General features: G+C 42.0%; 1 protein-coding gene across 2 annotated transcripts in view; it reads left to right on the forward strand.

Moving 5' to 3' along the window:
• The window catches only part of Polq (DNA polymerase theta), a 77561-nt gene that overhangs the window by 11393 nt on the left and 50683 nt on the right, over nt 1-15485 (forward strand). The window contains exons 7-12 of one of the 2 annotated variants that reach the window (XM_057764444.1): nt 63-210; nt 2584-2730; nt 4088-4300; nt 12764-12900; nt 14154-14358; nt 14552-14694. In XM_057764444.1, coding sequence (XP_057620427.1) covers nt 63-210; nt 2584-2730; nt 4088-4300; nt 12764-12900; nt 14154-14358; nt 14552-14694 — 993 coding nt within the window. The remainder of the gene's footprint in view (nt 1-62; nt 211-2583; nt 2731-4087; nt 4301-12763; nt 12901-14153; nt 14359-14551; nt 14695-15485) is intronic. The other variant, XM_057764445.1, reaches the window with a different exon arrangement.

A 15485-nucleotide genomic window follows, 5' to 3' on the forward strand; every position in this document is an offset into this window, starting at 1 on the left:
ATCCAATGTGAAGATGTTCTGAAGATACCTGACTGATGTAGCTATTTCTCTTCCTTTTTTAGGGAGATGAAGATCACATTGTTAGTTTATGTTATGAGACTGTTCGTGATAACCGTTCAGTATTACTCTTCTGTCCATCAAAAAAGTGGTGTGAGAAGGTAGCAGATATCATTGCCCGAGAGTTTTATAATCTGCACCATCAGCCTGAGGGTAAGTGACAGGTGAAAATGCAGCCTCCGTCCTTGCTGTATGGACGGTAGTACTGGTGATGACAGTAGAAGCCTCCATCCTGCTGTATGGGTGTAGTACTGGGGATGACAGTAGAAGTCTCCATCCTGCTGTATGGACGGTGGTACTGGGGATGACAGTAGAAGCCTCCATCCTGCTGTATGGACGGTGGTACTGGGGATGACAGTAGAAGCCTCCGTCCTTGCTGTATGGACGGTAGTACTGGTGATGACAGTAGAAGCCTCCATCCTGCTGTATGGGTGTAGTACTGGTGACAGTAGAAGCCTCCATCCTGCTGTATGGGTGTAGTACTGGGGATGACGTAGCAAAGTGTGTTCCTGCTCTGTCACTGTCACTGTGTGTCATCTAGGTATTCTTGGCAAGGCTGCTTTTGTCGCTCTAATCCCTTTTTGTCCTCTTCATAGATAATGTGTACATATACTCAGGCTAATTGTCAGTGCAGCATCCCCTCCAGGCCCATCTTCCCCAGTGCTGTCTGTACCAGGCTAAAATATATGCTTACATCTATGACAGCTTACTCCTGAAGGACTGGAGTCTTCATCGTGTTCTATTAGGTTTTGTTATTGTGATTTGGAGTAGTGGTTCCTAAATGCAGTATTTGCATTGGAGCCTGGTTTGGTCTGTTTATTTTCTCCATGAAAAGAGAGTAGCACATTTTTTATATACTGAAGTTTGCAATTTGGAATTCTCTTACCAATTTTTTTAACCTTAAAATGATCTCTTTTGGGCTGAGGAGGGTCACTTAGCTGTAAAGTGCTTGCCTTGCAAATACAGAGACATGAGTTTGATCTCTAGAACCATGTTTTAAAAAGGCGAGCCAAGCTTAGTGTTATGTTTGTAATCCCACACAGGTGGTGGAGACAGATGTTGTTGGCCATCCAGCCTGACTTACTTCAGAACTCCAGACTCGTGTGGAGCCGTGAAGACTCCTGAGGAACAGCACTTGAAGTTGTTCTCTTATCTCTACATGCATGTGCACATGTGTTCACCTACACATACATGAGCACATGCATGTACACACACATACTGCTGAGTAATAACTTATTATACTTTTATTGTTTTTAGTAGAACAAAACATAGGCAACCCTATGTGTATCCTCAGAATTTTAAGAAAAGTTTGCCTAAAAATTAAAAACACACAAAATATAAGATATATATTAAAATAGGTTTTTAATGAAGCTTTGTAAGTTTAGGAATCTAGAAGTCTGGGCAATTCTTTAAGAAGATAGACTTCTTGTGTTTAAAAGTAGCCCTAAAAGGGCACATTTCATTTTGTTTGTTTTTTTTTTTTGGTTTTGTTTTTTGTTTTTTTTGTTTTTTTGGTTTGTTTGTTTTGTTTTTTGAGGCAGGTTTTTCCTGTAGCTTTGGAGCCTGTCCTGGATCTTGATTACCTATGTTTGACTGTTACCTTAGTGACAGAGGAACTAGACAGTTTCCAGGGAGAGCTGGGGTCCCAGGCAGTGCTGTTGTGCTGGTTGGCGGGACACGTCTTGAACAAGGACTCTGACGTTTGGACTTTGCTTGTGTGTTGTCACTGTGACAGAAGCAACTTAAGAAAGGGAAGATGCTAGGCGGTGGTGGTGCACGCCTTTAATCCCAGCACTTGGGAAGCAGAGGCAGGCAGATCTCTGAGTTTGAAGCCAGCCTGGTCTACAAGAGCTAGTTCCAGGACAGGCTCCAAAGCCACAGAGAAACCCTGTCTCGAAAAACCAAAAAATAAAATAAAATAAAAAGAAAGAAAGGGAAGGTTTGTTTTGGTTCATGGTTACACAGGGAACAAGTCCATCATGATGGGAAGATGTGGGAGAGTTCATGGAAGCCGAAGCAAGTGAGTCAGGCTCCTCCCTCATGGCAGCAGATAGGAAGCAGATGGCAAGGGCTAGAACCACAGGTGGGCTTTACTCTTAAAGGTGTACCTCCAGTGGCCCACACTTTCAGCCAGACCTCACCTACAAAAGCTCCACAACCTCCTAACATTGCCACCATCTGAGGACTGCAGGGAGCATTTTCTATTCAAACCATAACACATGGTAATCTGTCCTTTCTCCAGCAGGATCCCTTTGATCCCCTCCTTTGAAAAGCTGATCTTCCTAACCTTGCGATACATTCTTAGAACTGTCTCTGAAGCTTTGCAACCCTGTCTTGTTTGTATCATAGTGTTCTGGGTCAATGGCTTTAAAAGACCACGGATGTGGCATAGTGGATAGTATGTGGCAGTTTCTGAACCTTATATTTATTTCTGTCCTCACTTGGCAGGTAACAACCAATGAAGCAAAGAAACTTGTACAGTTGGTGATTTATTTATTTATTTATGTGTGTGTGTATGTTTGACAGGATTAGTAAAACCATCTGAATTTCCACCCGTGAATCTAGAGCACAAGAGCCTTCTGGAAGTGATGGACCATCTAAAGCGTTCGCCTTCAGGACTGGACTCTGTACTGAGGAAGACTGTGCCATGGGGGGTAGCGTTTCATCATGCAGGTATTCCTTGTTCATCATCTTGTGTTAAGATGTTCTCAGCACAGGCTGGAGCTCTGATCAAGAGCTCTTGTTACTCCTGCAGAGGATCTGAGTTAGCTTCCCAACTAACTACCTGTAAGCCCACTTCCAGGGGATCCGATATGCCCTCTTCTGGTCTCTGTTGGCTCCTGTGCATACATAATGCGCATATGGGTTCACACACAAGCACATAAAATAATAAAATAAATAGAAAAAATTAAAAAACCTCACCAGACTTTTATAATTTCTTCATTTTTGTGTTTATGCGAATTTATTTCTTGTTAATCACACTTAATATTTGTATATTTCATTTTAAGAAACAGTGGATTAGTCAAACCAGAGTAAAGCAAAAATTTTAAGCTTACTTGTCTGAATTGTATAACTATGTCAGATAATGAATTTTTTTTTTCTAACCACTGGGAAAGCAAATTCTAAAAGTCTTACTTGTCTATATGTTGTTTCCTTAAAATTTATGTTAGAGTAATAACTTTCTACTCAAATTCGATGCTACTTCATTTCCTCTTACGTCAAGAATTGACATAGGCTCACAGATACAGCAAAGTTAAATTTGTTTTAGAAATTGTCATTGAATTGAAGAGGACTAGAAGTGAAAAATCCGATGGGTGGGCTGTCAGGATCTCCAGTGTGACAGTCACTGGGTCATGTGTGTTAACATTGCATCATAGGAATGTTTTCTTCAACGAGTTTGCCAGAGGTTGTTATAAAGATGAAATATGATCATGAATGAAAATCTGTGAGCATCAGAGAAAATTGTTGACTAATAAATCCTGGTATGGGGAAGAAAAGAAGCATGTTTTCAAGATTGGAAATTTAATCCTTTCAGTTTTATTCAACTTTCTTCTTATATAATACACATACACACATAGATATAATTTTAATGATAAATAACCATGATAAAATTTTAAAATAAATTTAAAAATGTGTATGTGTACATACATATGCACACACAAAACCCGGGGTTGTTAACCAGTAGCATGCAGTTGAATTCAGCCTGCTGTCCGTTCTTATAACTAAAATTGGATTGGAACGCAGTCCCACTCACTTGACATGCTGCTGTTTTCTTTAGCAGCAGGATAAGTAGTTTCCGCAGAGACCCTCAGTTCCACCTAAAACATATATAATGTTGCTGACCTGCCTAAAAATGTGTAGAGATGGAAGACTATACTCTTAAATAGGTAGACTGATGATGTGTTTGTTTATAATTTTAACTATTGTTTAAAAGATCTTTAAAGGCTTGTGTGGACTCTCAAATCTGCTTATACATAGTCAAGTACATTGCTTCTGTGGTAATATGTTTTGTGATCTGTACTTTATGTAGGTCTTACATTTGAGGAGAGAGATATCATCGAAGGAGCCTTCCGTCACGGTCTTATTCGGGTCTTGGCAGCAACGTCTACACTTTCTTCAGGAGTGAATCTTCCTGCCCGCCGGGTGATTATTCGCACTCCAGTTTTCGGTGGCCAGACTTTAGATATCCTCACCTACAAGCAGATGGTTGGCCGCGCTGGCAGGAAAGGCGTAGACACAATGGGTGAGTTTGGATATAGTTGTCAGGGCATTGCAGACAGACAGTCTACTTGGAAGCTGACTAGTACCTGGCTATTTCTTATCGTGATATATTTCTTTATTGTGCAGTGCACTAATGTTTTCCTCTTGGGTTATTTAATATTTATAGTGAATATGATTTTCATTTGTTAACTATTGGTTTTCTTTTGGTAGAGAATTAAGGTTTTTCTTTTGTGTTATATGTAGTGAAATGATTCAGTATTATATAGAGAACAAGATTTGTGATTTTATTAGCTAGAAGATGATTTCAATTTCCATGTCTGCTTCTTTTTCCTCTTTTTCAATAGGTGTGGTGTATGTGGCTGTGGGCACCCTTGCCCATGCCCAGCGTGCATATGTAGAGCAGAGTGCACACTGGATATTTTCTCTTCATTCTCCATCTTATTTCAAATATTTTATAGTTTTTTATATATGTGCATGTCTGATGGGGTATGCACATGTGAGTGTACTTGCCTGCAGAGAACAAAAGAGGGCACTGCATCTCTTGGAACTGGAGTCCTAAGCAGTTTTGAGCTGCCCAGCATGGGTGCTGGGAGCCAAACTCAGTTTCTCTGGAAGAACAAGTCTTCTCACTCATTGAGGCATTGTCCAGGCTTCTTCCACCTTAAATTTTGAGACCAAGTATCTCACTGAACCTGGAGTTTGTCATTTTTCCAGCAAGCACCCAGGTTCTGTTTGTCTCTGCCTCACCAGTGCTGGGGCTACAGATGCAAGCCACCACCAGGGTTTTATGGGGGCTGGGTATGAACTCAGGTCTTCATGCCTGCGCTGTAAGTACTTGAGCCATGGATCCCTCTCCCTAGCATCTCATGTGGACGTTAGAGTGTTTAATCTCAAGTCAGACAGGGTGCCAAGAGCTAAGAAGTACTGCATTTTGTCTCTGAACTGGGACAGCTTCTAGCGAGTAATGATTGCACCAGCGAGTATGATTTTTTGTCAGAAATCCAAACAAAAGTTTTGACTTAAGCAATGAAGTAGTTTTTGAATTAAATACCAAAAAAGAAGCAAAAATTACTTCACATCTTATTATTCAGTGTAAGACAAATTGCTAAATGGCAGTCAGTGTTTGCTGTTCTTAAGGTGGTGGGACCCGAGAGATGGAGTCTAAAAACGAGGGACTCTAAAGTCTCTGCAGTGGTCAGCTTTATTCAGAGCATCAGACAGTTTTTACTCTGCGGATTAAGAAAAGTCATCTGAGCAAAGTGTGCAGTCAAAAGGACAAGGCACACAGGCGGAAACATGTTTGCACAGAGGCACATAGACAATGACATTATCGGTTGGTACTTCTCGCCACTGTGCCTGGGAGGGGCCAAAAGCACATTCCAGGAATAACCCCTGCTGTGGAAGAACAGAGATTACAAGCCTCTTGTCTTGTTTACTTGGAGTTTTCTAACCAGCACTCAGAATTCCCATCACATGACTCTAGTCTTGGACCATGTGACCAGGACCTCCTACTGACATTTGTAATTTATTTTCTTGTATATACTTTCTTCCTTTGTTTCTATCTTTGTGGTTTGATGGTTTTACCTAGTGTATGCTTTAGATTTTTTTCATTATAAAGTTTACATACAATATAAAAGGCTAGATAAAGCTGATAATAAGCTCTCTAGCCAGGGAAGCAGATGCCTAGACACCCAGCATAAAAACCGTCACTAACAGCCAGAACAATGGCTCCCTTAGAGCCCAGCAGCCCTACCACAGCAGGCCCTGAGTGCTGGAACACAACTGGAGCACAGGAACAAGACCTTAAGGTAGTTTTGATGAATACGATAGAGGATATAAAAGAGGAAATAACAAATCCCTTTTTAAAAAAAATCTATGATTGGGGGCGAGAGAGAGGGGAGAATATTGAAAGAGATATCTTGATGGGGAGCCATTTTGGGGTTAGGGAAAAACCTGGTACCAGGGAATCTCCTAAGAATCCACAGGATGACCCCAACTAAGACTCCTAGCTATAGTGGAGAGGGTGTCTAAACTAGCCTTCTCCTGTAATCAGAGTGGTGACTATCCTAATTGTCATCAAAGAGCCTTCATCCAGTAACTGATGGAAACAGATGCAGAGATCACAGCCAAGCACTAGGCAGAGCTCTGAGAGTCCTGTTGATGGGGAGGAAGGATCGTAGGAGCTAGGGGGCTCAAGGTCATAACAGGGGAACCATAGAGACAGCTGACCTGAATTTGTGGGAGCTCATGGACTCTGGACTGACAGCTAGGGAACCAGCCTGGGTCCAACCTAGACCCTCTCCATGTGTGTGTGATGGCTGTGTAGCTTGTGTTTGTGGGGCTCCTAACAGTGGGATCAAGTCCTGTCCCTGGTGCTTGAACTGACTTTTGGGAACGCATTCCTCATGCTGAACTGGAAATAAGTATTTTTCATTGTTCTCAGGCATGAATGATAGCAAATACACACATATGCATGTGTAAAATGTTTTTTAATTAAAATTTTCATATAGTAAAAAATAAAGTTGATAATAAATTTGATTGCATACAGCTCTATGCTTTTATTTTCCCATCCATACATTTTAATGTCAAAACATAATTTTGTAATTTTTATTCTTAGACAATATTTTAGTTATACCTGTCTTAATAGGGTTGTCACACTAGATGTAAAATCACTTCATACAGTACCATTTTAGTACAAAGTATTTTGAATGCTTCTCAATAAACTATTGATTTTTGAACTTTCTTATATTTTATGCTATTAATTAATATTAGCACAATTTGAAGAAGACTGTTACATAATTCCTGTGAGGCAGTCCTCATTGCACTGAGTTCTTTTAACTTTTGTTTGTCTGGGGAAGATTTTTGTTTTTTCCTCATTTCCAAAGATCAGCTTGGCTGAGTAAAGTGTATTTGGCCAGGTTTGACCTTCTGCACCGAGTGTAATATCTGACCTTGCTGGCCTTTGGGGTTTCTGTTTAAAACTTGCTCATCATTTCCTGGGCTTCCCTTATGTGTATAGATTTCTTAAGTCTTACTGATTTTAGAATGTTTTCTTTGCCTTTGAATTTTTTTTCACTAAAATCAATTTATTGATTTAAAGATAAGGTATGAATAGCACAATAGATTAATACAACTTGCTAATTCAGGAGAGATGCTCATAGGCCAGGTGTATTAGCTCACACTGAGCAACTCACAACTCTTGTGTGCAGAAAGAGGAATGTCTAGGCATCCTGAGCCATGTGAAGAAATGCTCTCTCACAATATCTGCACAACTTTTACATATTTATATACATAATACACAGTTAACCCCGAACAGAAACAAAACACTGAACAATTAACACTGTTGTGTCCAAATTCTCAGCCTCAAATTGCAGTAACAGAAAGTAACAGAATTGTGGGAATGAAAGCAGGCAATTCTCTGAATATTGAAGGTCAACCTGGGATGCGTAGAGTTAGAATTTTGTTTCAGCAAAGAGAACTGAACGGGGTGTTGGAAGCTGCGTGTGATCTCCATTCTGTGGTAGTTGAAGGCACGGGTGTAAGCACCATCAGCATCAGGAGTTCTTAAAAGAAGTCAAGCACTGGAAAGTCGTCACGTAAGTCAGGTTGTGACACATGGCCTAGGAGGGCATCCACTTTACAGAGATTTTCAATAAAGAGTTGATCCGCATTGTCCTTCTAGCCTTGATCATTCTCGGAGACTGGAGTGCGGTCAGCTGATTCTGTCTCACTTTGTGTTCCAGCGGTCTTGGTGTTTGTCCTTGCAGCCTTGATCATTCTCAGAGACTGGAGTGGGGTCAGATGTAGGGATATAGCCCCACCCATTGGGGGCGTGTTCGCCTCGGGCTAATGTTTACGGATAAATCTGCCGGGCGTGATCCCAGCAGCCCCTTTTTCTTTTGCTACGCTTTTCCTGTTCTCCGTGGGAACCTGTGGTCCTGTAAGTCTATTTCCTTATTAAAGCTGTATATATCTATATAATCTGTCTGCATTCATTCATGCCGCCACAGTCAGCTGATTCTGTCTCACTTTGTGTTCCAGCGGTCTTGGTGGCTGCCTCTGCAGCTGCTGTTGAAACTGTGCTGGGCACTGGGGACAGACTGGGTCTGGATCTTGGGCTGGTGCTGGGTGGGCAGATGTTGCACAATTGGCAGACTGACCAGGGATTCTGTCTTCAGCTGCCACGGACTGGTCAGCTTGTGCACACTTCATTGCTTCATGTAAGAGACATTGATTGGTCTGATTAATGGAAAAGGTGGAGTCTGGCTCTGGGAAGATACTTGAGCAGAGGGGAGGAGGAAAGCTGTCATGGAATGGGCTCCCCCACATGGAGAAAATGGGTTCTTAGTCTGGAGAAATAATGGAGGGGCTGACTTGAGGAGGAGAATCGACACCCAGTTGTCTCTGGGATGAGGAATCCTCAAAAGCAGAGGCCATGAGGACAGTACCATCAGGGCTGGCACATTTAGCATGGGAATTCTGGCCTCCCATCTGTGGGAGTTCTCTAGCCTTCTTCCTCTGCTGCCTCTGCTCCCTACATCTCTTATTCCTTTTCAAGATCTCCTCATAGGCCCTGTCGATCTTGGAGAAAATGGATGCCTGGTCTAGTGAATTGTTCAAGGAACTGAATTGAGGAGGAGGGGTCACAAGTCTCTGACACATGGAGAAGATTGGTTCCGAGTGTGGGGCAATGTTCAAATGGCTGAGTATAGGAGGAGCACCGACACCCGATTGTGTCTCACGCCTACAATCTGAGGTGACTGATGCATCAGGAAGGACATAGTATTCGAGAAGTCCATACCTACCATGTGATTGGTGGCCTCCCTTCTCGGCTAGTTCTATATCCTTCTGCCTCTGCTGCCTCTCCCTAACAGGGCTCCTCTTGAAGTATTCCTCCTCAAACATCTGATCAGCAGTGGAGAAGTTGGGTTCATGGTCTACGGAGTTACTTGAGCTAAGGTGAGGAGTAGAGCTGATTCTGCAAGGGCTCTGACACTGGGAATCTGCAATGGCAGATGGAACAAGAGGAACATGGCCCTCTGTTCTGTCATGAGATCCACAGCCAGGGTTACCAGGTAGTTCTCAAGCCTTTTTGTGATTCTCCTTAGCTCGCCTGTTCTTGAACCAGATCTTGATATTCTACTTCTTCAAGCCTAACATTTCAGAGAGTTCCATGCATTGCTTTTGGTTCTTTTGGTTCAGGTACATCCATTTATTAAAATGTGCTTGCAAGACCAGCTTTTGTTCCTTGGTGAACACTGTGCGCTTCCGCTGCCTCCTTGGATCACTGGGAGAAATGTGTGTCCTTGGAGGGGCCTGAAAATCTTGTGGATATGGTGGACCTGAGGTACTTGAAGAATCTCGGGTGACTGGGTTCACTGGCCTGCTAGAGAATTTGTAACTCTGGCGCACATTGGGGCTTCCAATCATTTTTAGACCAGGTGTCAATGGAAAATCCTGGGGAACTTGAGATCCTGGGATCATATGAGAATTTGTTTCTATTGTGAGATCTTATAGATTGGAGAACTTTTTTTGAGGCTTGAAGTCACCAAGAAACCCATAGGTTGTTGCATCTTGCTCAAATTCTTCTCTGAGTTTCGCCTTTGAATTTTTTTTTTTAAGGTTTTATTGTCTTGTACTACTGGGGATTGAACCCAAATCCTCACACATGATAGGCAAGCACTCCACCACCAAGCTATGCCCCACCTCTCTGCCTTTGAATTAAAAAAATTACTTTTATGTGTATGGGTATTTTGCCTTGCTCTATGTTTGTTTGGTGCCCTCAGAGATTAGAAGAGGGTGTAGGATCCCCTGGAACTGGATGACTGTGAGCTGCCTGTCTTATTGGTGCTGGGAATGGAACCCAGGTCCTCTGGAAGAGCAAGTGCTCCCAACTGCTGAGCCATCTCTCCAGCGGTCTGAGTTTTGGTATTATGTGTCTTGGTGAGCTTTTTGGGTTGTATTAGCGTAGAGACTTCTGTGCTTCCTTTACCTGCTGTCACTCTCTCTCCCTAGATTTGGTTACATTTATTTCGTTAATAGCTTTTTAGTCCCTATCTCTTCCACTTTAGCTTCTATTATGCAAAAATTAGTCTTTTGACTATAAGTCGTTTAAGTTCATTTCCGTCAGTCTGGGAGTGTGCTGGCTCTCCATCTGTCTGAGCTCCGGTTGAGACTCACCATTTCTTTTTGCAGTTTGTCTGCCATGCTTTTCTTCTTTGGAATTTGTTTTTATTTTATTGTTTCTGTTTCTTTGTTAAATTTCTCACTTTGTTTATATCTCAGTTTCTAAATGTATTTCATTTTAATGTTCTTATACTTCATAGAACATCTTTGAGAGGATTATGTGTAACCTTTATCTGTTCTTTCCTGCTCCCTGTTTCTTTAGGGTTCATCATTGGAATTTTGTTGGTATATTTTAAAATCTTATGATTTCCCAGTTCTTTGCAATCTTGTGTCATTGTATCACAAATGTATAGAGACAGCCAGTTCTGGGTTTTCTGGTTTGGCAGGAATAGGCCCGTATTGCTAGTCTAGCTGGGAATCTGAGTGGCACAGCTGGGAATGACTGGGCAGACTGGGCCTACTTTTGTTTCATGTGGTTAATTAGGTTGCTGACTTTAGTTTAATTTTGAGTGCCTGGTCTCCACTGTCAGACCAGATTGGTTGAATTCTGCAATCAGAGTTACTGGTTGGTCACTGCCATCACCTTTAAAATACACCCCAGGGTGTATTTCTGGATTATCGTTTGAGATCTTCACTGGGATCTGTGCTAGCTAGGGTATTTTGTTGTTGTTGTTGTTTGTTTGTTTTTGTTGTTGTTTTGTTTTTTGTCTTTTTGAGACAGGGTTTCTCTGTGTAGCCTTTGGAGCCTGTCCTGGAACTCGCTCTGTAGACCAGGCTGACCTTAAATTCACAGAGATCTGCCTGCCTCTGCCTCCCGAGTGTTGGGATTAAAGCGTGTGTCTCCACCGCCCAGCTCTGTGCTGCCTCATTTTAAGTTAACTTGGCTCAAGTTAGATTTATCTGAAAGGAGGGAACCTCAATGGAATGCTTCCATAAGATCCAGATGTAAGGCATTTTGTTAACTAGAGATTGATTGTGGAGGGCCTAGCTCTTGGTGGTGGTACCTTCCTTGGCCTAGTGGTCCTGGGTTTTTTTAAGAAATCTGATTGAGCAAGACATAAGGAACAGACCAGTAAACATCACCCCTCCATGGGCTCTGCATCAGCGCCTGCCTCCAGGTTCCTGCCCTATATGAGTTATTGCCCTTTTTCACTGACAGACCACATCGAGAAAGTGTGAACCAAATAAACCCTTTCCCCCCAGTTTGTTTTGGTCATGGTTTTTCGTCACAGCAATAGTGACCCTAGCTAAGACAAACTGGTACCCCGATAGTGCGGCACTGCTGTGACAGATCTGACCATGTTTTGGGGAACATTGTGGAAGGACTTTGAAAGTTTGGAGCACAGGAGGAAGGATTTTAGGGGCCAAAGGGATCAAGAATACCACACGAAAACCCACACAATCAGCTAACTAGAGTTCATAGGGCTCGCAGAGACTGTACTGACAATCAGGGAGCCTGCATGGTTCTGACCTAGGCACTCTGCACATGTTACACTTGTGTAGCTTGGTCCTCTTGTGGGGCTTCTAACAGTGGGAGCAGGGGCTGTCCCTAATGCTTTGGCTGGCTGTTGGGACTCCATTCCTCATACTGGGTTGTCTTGCCCAGCCTTATTACAAGGGAGTTTTCCTGCAGCTTGATATGCCTTGTTTGGTTGATACCCATGGGAGTCTTGCCCTTTTCTGAATAGAAATGGAGGAATGGATCGGGGTGAGGTGGGGGTATAGGGGTGGGATAATGGTGGTGGGGGCAAGAGTGGGGGGAGGGAATGGGAAGAGAGAAGGGAGGGGAAACTACAGTTGTGTGCGTGCGTGAGGGAGGGAGAGAGATTCCCTAGCAAAAGTCTGTTACAATACCAGGTTGAGGAGAGAGAGAGAGAGAGAGAGAGAGAGAGAGAGAGAGAGAGAGAGAGAGAGAGAACACAGTTGAATAGGGAAAGACTTATAATCTCTATATGTGTTAAAGTTTGTTAGGTGCATGGAGGCTTCATAGAAAAGGGGTGAGGCCTGCTAAAGATGTTTGATGTGGGTTTTAAGGTATTTTTGGCAAAGGGCAGTAAAGTGTGGAGAAGTGGTGGGACAAAGGAGCCCCTGTCTGCCTAGGACAGTGTTTATAGAGCACAAGAGCTCTGTGCTTGCTGCTTCTCTGGCCTTCAGCTAAAAATCATCTAGAAGCTGGGTACCGTATGCTTTCTGGTGATGCTTTGATCGCCTGTCCAGAGTTCAGATCCAGAGCTGTGACTTAGGGCTCTGTGACCGACACAACCTCTAAAACCTCCTGTCTCCTCAGTGGGTCAGAACTTGTCTTCAGCAGTGACTTGCAGGAATGGGCTGGAACTCAGACGTGTGGCTTTGTTTGTAGGTGAAAGTATCCTAGTTTGTAAGAACGCTGAGAAATCAAAAGGCATTGCTCTGCTTCGAGGATCTCTGGAGCCTGTGCACAGCTGTCTGCAGAGACACGGAGACATCACTGCTAGCATGAAACGAGCTATTCTGGAGGTAGGAGTTCAGGAACCACCATGACTCTTTTATGCCCATTAAAATCTGAGGATGCGAAAATGTGAGTTGAGGTTTTTTTGTTTTGTTTTATTTTGTTTTTTTTTTTTTTTTAGAAACAGATTGTTGCCCGGCAGTGGTGGCCCACTTTATTCCTAGCAATCAGGAGACAGAGGCAGACAGATCTCTGAGTTTGAGGTCAGCATGGTCTACAGATAGAGTTTCAGGATAGCCAGGACTATGCAAAGAAACCTTATCTCAAAGAACATCCCCCCCTAAATAAAAACAAAAGCAAAACAAGATTGTTATATTTATAGCCTTCCCAAGTGTGACTCTGTTTCTCACGTATATTTAAATGTAATACAGATATACATAGTTCTTCAGGCTCTGCGAAATAAGTTGATAAATAAATTCTGATACATGCATTCGTATGTATATACACACACACACATTATATACATATATATGTTGGTTTAAACATGCCTATATGTTATATATATGAATATGTAGTTATTTTGAAGCTTAAAATAGCTTAAAATTCTACAATATCAATCTATTTCAAAACAATTATGCAACCAAATGAACTATAGTTCTTTTTTATATCTTTTTTTTTTGTGGCATAGGGAATAGAGGAATAGAACGCAGGCTATGTGTGTACTCTAGTGGCTATCTTTTTACTTTTGATACATTATTTATTTAAGTTTAAAGAAAAGATGACAAAGTGAACCATAGTTCTTCCATTCAGATAATAAATATATGTGAACATTAAAATCAAATCAAGTTATAAAAAATTAAGTTTGCAGAAGGGCTGGACCTGTGGTGCAGGCTTCTTATTCTAGCATACTGGAGGCTGGGGCATGAGCTTCACAAGTTAGATGGTAGCCAAGGCAATGCACACGAATACTAACTTCATCTTTTCCTGCCCTGTTGTCCTTCTGAATGGGAGGACTCAAGAGTAGCATTTCTACATGGCCATGTGATCAGATTCATGGCTGTGAGTTGTAACCTCCTCTATAGGTGTAACTAGTTGCCGAAGTCCCTTTTTGTCTATGAGAAAATATCATATTTACTTTCCAGGAAAATGCTGACAGTAGTGTCGTCTGTGTTTGTGATGTGTGATGACTAAAGATTTCATAAAGCATCTCTACATAGAGACTGAAGATACCTTAAGAAAATAAAGTCACTTCATTTGCTTGATGTCCAGAGGTTCTACACAGTTTATAAAGATTACAGACTTTTCAAACATTTTCTCTCAGATAATCGTTGGCGGAGTGGCAAGTACATCACAAGATATGCAAACTTATGCCTCCTGCACATTCTTGGCTGCTGGCATAAAGGAAGGGAGTCAGGGAAAGCAGAGAAATCAAGATGATGTTCAACTTGGAGCAATTGATGCCTGTGTGACATGGCTGTTAGAAAATGAGTTCATCCAGGTGGCAGAGCCCAGCGATGGGTCAGGAGGTAAACACAAGCTCTCATGCAAAAATGCTCACTCTTTATATTATACTCACCTTTTAGCTTTTGCTCATACATTTCTACGTGTTAGATAAGGTTCTGCTTATTGCTTTGATGAGAGCCGAGGGGGTTAACGCGTAGTAGAGAAGGACAGTGCTTTGTTTTATTTTAACCTTTGCTCCTGTATTCCCCACTCCAGGAAAGGTATATCACCCAACTCATCTTGGATCGGCTACTCTTTCTTCCTCACTTTCTCCAACTGATACCCTAGACATTTTTGCTGATCTCCAAAGAGCAATGAAAGGCTTTGTTTTAGAGAATGACCTTCATATCGTCTACCTGGTAAGTTCTATCTAAAAACAAAACTATTTACCTCCTATCGACAGGATCTCACTGGTTAGCCAAGGCTAGCCTGGATGTTTAGTCCTCTCACTTCTAGCCACTGAATGTTGAGATGTGTGCCAGGCTTGTAGTAGGAATTTTAAAAGTGCCTTCATTGCTTTTCTTGACACTCTGACAAAGTACCTTGACAAAAGAACTGAAGGAAGGAGGCCTTCGTTTGTCCTCACAGTTTGAGGGTGCAGAAGGAAGAAAGCTTAGGTACCTGGGCCCATTGCATCATATGAACCAGAGAGAGATGAGTGCTGGACTCTGCCCCTTTCTCCTTGTATTAGGTCAGTCTAGTCTAGGTAGTCCCTCACAGGCATGCCCAGTGGCTTGTCCCCTTTGTGATTCCTCATCCTGTGGAGTTGACGGTACTATCACAGAAAGTTTGTTTACATTAGATCATCCTCTATAGTTATAATAACCATTTTGATATGAATTGAATAGTTTAATCATATTCTTTAGCAAGAACTTAACCAGAAATAAGTGTGCCACTGAAAAGCAAATGTGTGCACTTTGATGAGTAAATGAAGGGAGAGAATAACATTGAAATTTTCATTAGAATGAGGTCTTACCAGGAAATGCCCTCAATAAAATAACTGTAGAGGTTATTTCTTTCTTTTACAAACATATATATAATTCATGGATTATATCAGGCCCAATGTTCTGTGCCTTCTAATATGAGTGGAAATAATCTTAAAGCAGATCTTATCAATCATCTACCATGGCCTTAACAATGTCCCACATAT

Source organism: Chionomys nivalis, chromosome 3 (assembly GCF_950005125.1).
Source record: "Chionomys nivalis chromosome 3, mChiNiv1.1, whole genome shotgun sequence".
In the NCBI taxonomy this organism is placed as follows: domain Eukaryota; kingdom Metazoa; phylum Chordata; class Mammalia; order Rodentia; family Cricetidae; genus Chionomys; species Chionomys nivalis.